The 10,029-nt window shown below is 44.8% G+C and overlaps 1 protein-coding gene across 2 annotated transcripts; it reads right to left on the bottom strand.

Moving 5' to 3' along the window:
• Positions 1 to 3,376: 3,376 nt before the first annotated feature.
• dmbx1a (diencephalon/mesencephalon homeobox 1a) lies at positions 3,377 to 9,459 on the bottom strand. Of its 2 annotated transcripts, none has more exons than XM_076020981.1 (5): positions 9,173 to 9,459; positions 5,985 to 6,156; positions 5,652 to 5,846; positions 4,753 to 5,170; positions 3,377 to 4,104 (listed from the first exon to the last, which is right to left on the bottom strand). In XM_076020981.1, exons 2-5 carry the CDS (start codon positions 6,135 to 6,137, stop codon positions 3,674 to 3,676), a joined length of 1,197 nt encoding a protein of 398 aa, XP_075877096.1. In that variant the 5' UTR covers positions 6,138 to 6,156; positions 9,173 to 9,459; the 3' UTR covers positions 3,377 to 3,673. The 2 variants fall into 2 exon arrangements, with proteins under 2 accessions (XP_075877096.1, XP_075877097.1); XM_076020982.1 differs by having other exon boundaries at positions 5,652 to 5,830; positions 5,984 to 6,156; positions 9,173 to 9,449.
• Positions 9,460 to 10,029: the final 570 nt, after the last annotated feature.

Raw genomic sequence — 10,029 nt, 5'->3', positions numbered from 1 at the left:
TTTCATTCTTGCCATGGTTAAAACCTTTAGGAGAACCATGGAGAGGAGGGAGAAAAAAGCTGTGATTGAATGGTACACTGTGATTTTTGTGCGGGGGGCTTGCACTGAGGGAGGGGGCAGTGTGAGTGTGAGCCTGTGTGAAAGAGAGAAATATAGAGAGCCCGCAGCCTGGCACACAAGGTTTTCTCTCTTTTAATATGTAAAGCTTTCATTCCTTTTACACTCCACAGATAAAAAGTCGAACCTTATTTTCATTAACTCAAGTTTTGTTTTTTGTTTTTTTGTTTTTTTTAGTTATCTGGCTCCTATCCTCGTGTTTCTACCACGATGTGTAAGCTGAAAGGCAGACATTGTTAGTTGCTTAAAGGTCTGGAATGAGGTAAAATTCACTTTGCTCATGGCCTCAAACAATAAAGTGTCTCCACTGTGTCAGTAAATTCCCCAGTAGTGAGAAAAGTCTGTTGCTTGATCCGCGTTTCAGAAAAACACCACAGCCTGACACGTCCCTGTGTGATGTCACCAGGGGCTCAAACCCCCCCTTCCCTAAACCTCTTGTGTTGAGGGTTCACCAAGGCAGCCGTTTAGGCCCAAGGCTGTAAACAGAGGGCTAAATATACTCTTTTCCCGATATAGCAAGGTGTTTTTTTGATGATTAATCCTGCCAGGCTGTTCCACTGGAGTCCGGGATGATAAATAAGGTCTGAATGGCTGTAATGTAGGACCTGTTAAATGGAGATCCATGTGTGCACATAAACGGGTGCTTGTAGTGGTGAATTTACAGCCCTGAAGTGTCGGAGATGATAGAACCTGATCCAGCATCAAGGGCTCAACACACTTGACCCTGCAGCAGTACAATTTAGCAATCCCTGTTAAACCCCCTGGCCTTGTGTGTGGCTGTGTGTGTGTGTGTGCGCGTGTGCATGTGTGTGAGTGTGTGCGTGTTTGGGGGATGGGCGTTAAGAAAAGAGAACATTGGCGACAAGAGTATTGTGTTGTGTTCTCCGGGCCAGATGGCCTCCTGGGAGGAAGTGCTGCCGTGTTACCTGGACAGATTCCTCCTCCAGATAATGAGGACATTCACTACTGCTGCATGCAGCGCAATGGTATCAGTCACACAATCCGGATACCCTTGGCGGAGGACACAGACACACGCACGCACGCACACCGACACGTTTGCGGTGTAATAAAACACCACGAGGTTGAGGTGAGGTGTTACTTGCAAATTAACGCTGCTAATCGGCTCAGATGATTATCCTCCTCCATGCGCTGTGTTGGGACAGTAGTCATTCATAACGGCTGCGGAGACGCTGCCCCCTGCAGCCTGTTATTTACCCACCATAAGGATGGGATTTGTTGATGGAGGGGAAAAAACTAAGGCCGCTTTAATTATCAGCAGAGCAATGTCAGTGTGAAGTGTAAAAAGTTAGTTGTAGGAAGAGCAAGGGCACATTGTGTGTGTGTGTGTGTGTGTGTGTGTGTCCGTGCACGGGGGAAATAGGGGTGGGGGTCTGCGTTTTGACAAACCATGCTGTTAAAGATATAATAGCAGTATAATCACCGCCCCGGGCCGTCATTCTTCAGGATAATGGCCTGCTTATTCATTGGGGATGGCTCATGTCTCCGTGTGGCTTTTACCCCTTCGTTTTCCCCCCGCACATTAAGTCATGTGGGGTTTTTTTTCAGCCTAAACTCAAACAGTTTTGTTTTTGCAATGCTCTTTTAATTTGGCTTCCTGCTGATCTCAGTTTTTCTTTACTTGCTTCTTCTTTCACCACCTCTCTGTCCTCACTTCTATTGCCAAGACAGACTTTGGGTAATGCTGCTATTGAATACATTGAATATATTGAATGCTGCTGTTTCATTTTGAAATCATCTGCAGTGTCATTTTTTTTATTTCTTTGCTTATTTTTATGTACTCATTTTCAGGCAGTCATCATTGGCATTGTATTAATTATTCAAATTATTCACCAACCCATTAACAATTGCAGAAAAATAAGTAATATAATATCATGATAATAACAAAGCATAATAAATCGATGTTAAAATTGAACAAATTATAGAATAAAAAAATCAAATGAGAATTTCGTTTTTGATCAGCACACTTTAAGAAGAAAATCTAAAAAGTAAGATAAAAATTTGTACTGTTCATTTTAAAAACAGACCACCCACACCATCCGACACAGCACAGAAACACATACCTCCATTGTAAAGTTCGCCAAGCAGTTTTTTCCTTTTATTAGCGATTATTTTTACATCAACACTAGTTCAAGTCTACAATGTGAGGGAGAAGAGACAACACTGCTCTCCCCTCTGTCGTTATAAATCTATCTACCACTGGACCAAGTATTGTGACAGCAACATTTGGGGGAATAACAGCGACAACAGAACTCAAAGTCGAGTCAAGACAGCAGCACACAGACGACTGGGGAATCTTCTCACTCTCCCTCACCCCACAGATTAAAACACACAACAACTTTGCTCGTCATCCCGGAGAGGAAACATCAATCCCACCCTTGTGGCGGCGAGAGGAGCGGGTGGGGACGGAGCTGCTGGTGGGCTCAGCGAATACAATCTTACAATCTGACAGCGAAAGCAACTTTTATCCTTTTTTCAGTGGTACAACATAATAGGAACTTTACAATTATCTCAACAGTAAACATTAATAGATAGACTTCTTTTTGTGTATTTTTACATACTAAAATAATGTGCATTCTTTATTATCATTTTTCTTCTCGTACGGAGACACTGGCTTCCAAATCAAATGAACAGAAAACACCAAGAGACGTTTTTGTATGTTTGCGCGTGTGTGTGTGTGCGTGTGTGTGACTCTCATCAAGTGCTAGCAGTCGCGCTGACTTCCAGCGCTGAGCTGCAGTCAGGCGCTGAAAGAATGTGTGTGAAGGCGTTTATGCAGAAGCTTTGTTTGCATCTTGACTCCGGCCCCTCCCTGGGAGGCGGAGTCAATTATGTTGCTCCCTTAATTGACCGTTTTAGTGCACGGGCCCCCTTTTTTTTATTTTTCAAATGTACAAAGAGGGTCTTAAATGGTATACATGCTCATAATTGCATTTGCCCCGGCTCCCTGGGCCCAGGGCAAAATGTAATTAAAAGCTTTGAGAATTTACTCACTGAAATCATTTTCTCATTATCAAGCCAGCCTGTGTGCAAAGTGGCATATTACTGGCCATTAAGCTGGTAAATTAGTCACTTTTTAATTATGCAGTGGAGGATGACACGGCTTCGGTTTATTTTTATTTACGCGCCGCTGTGTTGTTCATGCTGTGGGAAACACGGCGGCTCGGCTTAATTGAAACGTCTGCAGGCCTGCGACAGAAATGCTGCAACAGGAAGCAGCGCAGCTTCCAAACTTCCCCCCCAAAAAAGTGCCACATTTATCATCCTGGTCCATGTAAACGTCGTTTGCATCGTCCTTTAAACGGGGGCCCGCCAGCTGCGCACAGGGTTGCGGAGGAGGCCGATGTGGGTCAGTCGAGCGGCTCCACTCGTCTCTCTAGGTCCAGCTTTTCCTTCTGGGAACATCTCTGCATTTCCTGCTCCCGCTGACTGGAGGTGGGGTGAGTATACGCTTCCTAAACAACTATCACAGACACACAGGAGGACGCGGCGACGCCTGCGGGCCCGCTCCGACCCTCAGCTCAACTCGGCTGGGCTCTCAGTTAGACATGGTGTCCAGTCCCAGCGAGGCAGCGTGCTGCTTGGCCCTCAGACGCAGGTTCTCGATGCTGGTGGTCTTGTTGCTGTGGCTGGCGGAGGCCTGCAGCAGCGGGCTGCTCCACACCTGCTGAGCGTGGTGCGACAGCGACTGGTAGTAGGACTGGCAGGGCAGCGAGCCCAACGGCGCCGGCGGCATGTTGACGTTCATGCCCAGGTAGGGCAGGGAGGACGGGGCGGCCAGGTCGAAGGCCGGGTAGTGCACCAGGTTGTTGGTGGCGGCCATGTGCTGGCGGAACTGCTCCTGCAGGCGGAACAGGCTGAGGGGGGAGGAGGAGTAGGAGTGGCCCTGGGAGAGGGGAGCGCCGCCAGCCAGGCCGCCGCTAGAGGAGGAGGAGGAGGGGGTGACGGACGGAGAGAGCGGCGGGGAGTCTGCATGGAGGAGAGAGAGAGAGAGGGGAGAGGGCAGGTCTTAGTGCAAAGGTCACCGCAGGAAAAACTCAGCTCCCAGTCAGAGGAGATCACATGGATTCACCTTCTGTACTCAAAGTGTGGATACTTGTGTAAAAAAATGCCCTGGTAAAGGTTTAAGTACGGATCCAATTCCTTTAAAGAAGTAATATTCTTTTCTGCAATTAATGAAATAAACCTTCTTTTTTTTTGCGACAAACATGTTTACACTTTTGATCACAATAATCAATGTTGTTTTCAACATTTTTATTTTTCTGTTTTGAAAACCTTCTGAACCCCAAAGCTGAGGTACCCTAAAATAATCGTGCGCTAAAATATGATCCACTTTCATATTGAACTACACAACAGCAAAGTACAACTGTAATATTACGCAATTAGAATCTGTATCTTTTAAACACTTAAAAAAAAGTAAAGAGCATGTTTTTCCAATGTGAGGAGTCGAAAGCACAGATATTTGTGTACAAATAGGGAGTAAAAGTAAAAAGTCATCAGAAAAAGAAATTCTCTTGTAAGTTAGAAATACCTAAAAAAAAATCTACTTCACTACAGTAGGAGAGTATTTTCACTTTGTTGCTTCCCACCTCTGGAGAAGACAGCAGGTTTTCCTACCTGGTTTGGGGCTGAGTCGCTTGCAGAGCGGAGAGACGTCTCCTGGGGTGGCCGCTCTCTCGCTCTTCATCTCTTCCCTCTGACATTTCATCTCCTCCTCCTTGTCCGTTGCATTGTCCTCCGTTGCCGACTCGCTGCCCGAGTGTTCGGCCGAGGTGACGTTCAGCTCCATGTCCAGAGGGACAGGACGCACCAGGGAGCCGTCGGCCTCCAGCGAGGAGGAAGAGGAGGAGGAGGAGGAGGATGAAGGAGGGACCTGGTTGTCAGGAAGGACGGTGGCGGAGGCGGCAGTGGCGGCCGGAGCGTCGTCCTTCTCGGCGCCTCCCTCCCCGGACGCCTCCTTCTGCTTCTGGAGCTGCTCCTTCTGGAGGCTGCGCTGCTTCTTGCGGAACTTGGCCCTGCGGTTTTTGAACCACACCTGGGGGCGCGTAGAAGGTGGAGGACAGTTAGAAGGTGACCAAGGAAGGCAAAATAGAGTTGTAACTTCACATACTGAAGGTTGTATTGCAATGGTAAAAACAAAAATAGATGTCTACTGAAAAGCAAAACAATAGATAGATTTTTTTCATTGTTACTAGCTATCAGTAATGGCTTATAAAAGTGTGATTTCAATTATGATTATTTGAACGATATTTCTATTTTGTATGTTTACACTTTTAAAAAGTTATATAATTTACATTTACAATTGACATTTCTACCATAAAACAGGTAAGGCAGAGTTTTAACAAATTTCACATATATAATTTAGAAATAAGACATGATTTACATAATTATAAGACATCGTACATATACATGTATAAAGTATGAATTTATTGAAACAATCCGATTAAAACTCGCCAATGTATATTTTTTAATTAATTTCGACTGCGGCTGTATTTTTCAGTCGCTCAGCCCCGTACCTGCACTCGGGCCTCTGGCAGGTTGGTGCACATGGCCAGCCGCTCCCGCATCACCACGTCCGGGTAGTGCGTCTTCTGGAAGGTCTTCTCCAGCGCCTCCAGCTGCTGCGCGGTGAAGGCCGTGCGGCTGCGGCGCTGCTTGCGGTGCTGCGAGCCGTAGCGAGCCTCCAGGATGATGTCTTCAAATGCGCAGCCGTTGGAAGGCAAGAGACACACGCGGCAGGTTTATTATACTGGCCCAGATAATTTCTTTGTATTTCTTTTATCTTTAAATCTGTCTCACATGGTGTTGCATCCAACATCAATTCGAAATCGAAGGCGCACTCAATTACCAGCGAGTCTCTCGGCCAACGTGAGGGCGTGCACGGAGGGCCTGTAGTCGGGCGCGTGCTGCGCCTGTTGCGCGGCCTGCTGGTGCAGGTTGTACATGGCGCTGAGGGAGTTCATGGCGTGTAGAGAGTAGCCGTTCACCCCGTAGTGCTGCATGCTGGGAGCGGCTCGCGACCTGCACGGGAGGGGGGGGAGGAGTAGGAGAGGCGTGAGGTCAGACATCGCCACGTGCACATGTGATGCAGCAGCAGTAACAACAACAACAACAACAACAACAGCGACGACAAAACCAGTTTCCTCAGCCCTCATTTTATTAAAGATGCGTTCAGGGACCGGCGGAGCCCAAACGTGCGCACTCAGACAGTGTTATCCATTAGCATCCAATTATCGCCCTGTTCAATCCATTAATTATACATAAGGATTTTAATTGGGGGGGGGGGGGGGGGGTAATTATCACTCACGGTGATAATGAAGCGTGACGGAGGCCTTCTTCGTGAATTAATGTACGCGCTCCCCTGCGTGATCCCGGGTGACGGAGCCAAATTCCCACCGGAAGAGACGCTCCGACGCGATCGACACGGAGGCGTTTGGGATGAAATGTGTTAGAAAATGAAATAAAGAGATTTGTTCCGCCTCTCATTGGGCGAAAAATGAAATCTGGAAACTGCATAGCGGGATTAAATTTTAATAGGCTTTGACTGTGCTGAAGATATAATCTGAAAGGCAAATGCGCTGATTCGCTTTTTGCATTTATTATTATTATTATTATTATTATTATTATTATTATTATTATTATTATTGGTCTGTATTTTGTATTTTTCGGAAAAAGATTTTTCAATAATGTAGGTCTAAATATTTCATAATGAAAAAGAGCACAATGGGATATTGTTATTTATAAATTACATAACAGGCTGAGTCTCAGCGTTTACCGATTTTATTTTATTTTTTTACAAATTCAGGAGCGAGGTTTTGCTCAGATGGATGGCTTGAGGACACGATTAGATATGTATTAGTGCAGAGGAGGCGCTTGGAATATCTGGAAGGCCTGAACAGTTAATACAACTATTATACTGAGACCACACACCGTGTAAATCTTTTATCCCCTCGTTGTATAACAAATAGCGCCTGAGTCTGTTTTTTTTTATTTATTTATTTATTTATTATTGTTTAATGAGTTAGAGTCAAATTCGAAAAAAAATAACTTGTTTTGATTCTCTTAAACTATGGAATCTTTTATTCCATCTGTATTATTATTATTATTATTATTATTATTATTATTATTATTATTATTATTATTATTATTATCACAGCATGCTGTCTCTCTCTTCTGTCACCCCGCGTCTGCGTGTTGGTGCGCGTGTGAGCCCACAGTGGCCGCTCCCAGCCTATTAAGCGGCCGCTGCGGCTGATGAATGTGATCAGAGGGTGGTGGGGGAATAGTTTAATTCGCCGGGACAGAAGGTGCTTCGCTAAACATTTACTTTAGTCCCCCAAGTATTTGAGCTGAATGGGCCCCTGCGGCCCCCCGGCTCCCCCTCCACTGTGGCGGCCTCTTATCCAATCGGCCCGGGGCAACGTTTTGGCTGAGATGTATGGCTTCTCCGCGGCTAAAAATATGCATGTTGATCCCCATTTGGCTCCCCGTCTAATGGAAGTGCAAATAGGTTTCGACTGCGAGGCCCTCCATTTATCATCACCGCTGACACGGACGGACGTACAGTGGGGCCGGGTGGTTAGCTCCGGCCTGGGGGGTGAACACGCACGAGCCGGCGTGCACGCGCGAGTGCGTTCCACTAATGAGCCTGTGTAGCGATTTTTGCAGTTGTTGTTGGTTTTTTTTGTTGTTTTTTGTTGTTGTTTTTTTTTTAACATTCTGTCTTGTTTTTATGGCATTTTGCATTTCACTTATTTTTAGAGCCTCACCAAAAATATGTCTTAAGTCTGCCTGGTTTTCATCTCACCTTCACAAACACCGATTAGTTTTTAGGTTTTGTTTTGTTTTGTTTGTTTGTTTTTTGTTTTCCGCTTTTGCACCCCGACGCTTCCTTAAAAACCCCTCCATATCAGCCGCTCTTTATTTTTTTCCCCCTCAGCCGTAGCCACCTTTTCATATTTACCACCACGTATCTGCTTACAGCCTGTATCCTCCTGCCCATATCAAATTCACCACAATGGCTCATCACTGTGAGCCTGTCAGCTCAGTTATTGTCATTCATAAGCCTGTGTGTGTGTGTGTGTGTGTGTGTGTGTTTGAGTGAACGAGTGTGTGCGCTCCAGGCAGCGCGGCCTCAGTGCTTCGATTATCAAACCGTCATTATGTAAATTGGCATGTACAGTGCAACTCTTTGATCCGGCTAAATGAGGAAAAATGTTATTTGCTAACAGCCCCCAGGGGCCCCCAGTCGACCTGACAGTTTGCTCTTTGCTGCATGTCAACTGTCACAGGGCGACATGCATTTTGTTTTTTAATATTGAACAGCTTGAAGTTTCAATTTATATATGAACATTAATAAGGCCGTCATCAATTAAAGCATTTTGTATTTTTCCTCGTTTGTCAACAACTTTGCTATATATATTTTATCAGAATATGTTTTCGGGCCCACAGCTGTTGCCTCCCTTGATGTGCAACACGAATAATAAAGGAATCAACTTAAGTGAACTTCGTTCACTGAGCGAGAAGCTGCCGAGTCATGTAAACAGCGAATTAAATTAGGGGTTGTCCGTTTTTAATTATGACCAATGCCATGGAACAACAAAGTGTTAAGATTACGAGTTCGAAGTTTTGTGTAGTTTTGTATGCATTTTCTTTTTAAGCAAAAATTATTTTTCTTCAACGTTCACGCTTTCATGTCGGATTGTACCCAAATCTTCATGTACATCTACTTTTTAAAAAAGGTATTATATTTATCATGGTGCAGCTTTTATGATTGAAATAACAGCATGTAGTTTTATAGGCCTTTTTTTTTTTTTTTTTTTGCACGACCGTGTTTTACTTAACTAAATTTACATATTCAAATTCAAGTTGTAAAAGTCATGTAAAATTTACTTTTCACAACTTTGGGTTGAAAATTCGTGACCATGAAAGCAACTTAAAAGCAGTCCCTTGAAGGTGGTTGCAAATGTATGACATCCATGCTAAACTCCGCTAAACTGAGATTTCAGTTTATTATATAGTTTCTTTGTTTTCTTACCTCTTCTTGAGACAGTTGCGGGCTCCTGAGAGACGTCCGCGGTCGGTCCACACAATCCGAGCAACGGCAGATCTTCGCCTTCCTCTGTGGCAGCTTCGCTGGCTGTGGTGCGTTCACTCTCCGTCCGCTGCGTCAGTTCACGTCCTCCTGTCTCCTACGTCCTGCTCGCGCTCCACCTGCTCCTCGCGTGCCGATCGACTCTCCGCGTCACGCGTCGTTCGCCGCAAAGAGGAAGCCGCCATCTGCTGGTGCGCGAGCGGCCGGCGGTGGCATTTTAAAGGGATGCCCGCGCGGAGTGAGCGAGCTCCCCATTGGCCTTCCGCGCTGTCAGTCAAAAGGAGGAGGCGGTCAAGCCCACCGCCACTGCGGCGCACACGCCACTTCTGGAGCTGCTTTCCAATATGATCGTTTCAAAGCCCATTATGTCCACAGAATCCCTCGGTGTCAGCTCACACCTTCAACTTTTATTCCCCCTGGAACCCATAAATACTACAACAATGTCAACATTTATTTACCGCTGATTGTCTGGTGAAAAATGTTCTAAATTTCAAGCAATTCTTGGAAATGTTACATACCTCAATCCTCTCGCCTTCAGTTATTAAAGGTTATTGAACTTCTGGCATTTCACTCAAACAAAAAATGTTCCCTTTCATACCTGTTTTATACATATATATATATATATATATATATATATATATATATATATATATATATATATGTGTGTGTGTGTGTGTGTGTGTGTGTGTGTGTGTGTGTGTGTGTGTGTGTGTGTACATACATATATATACATATATATATATATATATATATATATATATATATATATATATATATATATATATATATATATATATATA

The sequence above is a fragment of the Nelusetta ayraudi genome, unplaced genomic scaffold (assembly GCF_046127955.1).
Source record: "Nelusetta ayraudi isolate G7.1 ecotype Tasmania unplaced genomic scaffold, CSIRO-AGI_Nayr_v1 ptg000011l, whole genome shotgun sequence".
In the NCBI taxonomy this organism is placed as follows: domain Eukaryota; kingdom Metazoa; phylum Chordata; class Actinopteri; order Tetraodontiformes; family Monacanthidae; genus Nelusetta; species Nelusetta ayraudi.
Note: the sequence above shows the minus strand (reverse complement) of the source record. Positions and strands in the feature narration are given on the sequence as shown.

Coding starts and splice junctions, on each gene's coding strand:
- dmbx1a (XM_076020981.1), bottom strand. CDS start 6,137: ATGCAGCACTACGGGGTGAACGGCTACTCTCTACACGCCATGAACTCC. Junction 5,171..5,651: donor TGCCAGAGGCCCGAGTGCAG/GTACGGGGCTGA, acceptor ACGCGCCCCCAG/GTGTGGTTCAAAAACCGCAG. Junction 4,105..4,752: donor GCGACTCAGCCCCAAACCAG/GTAGGAAAACCT, acceptor TCCTCCATGCAG/ACTCCCCGCCGCTCTCTCCG.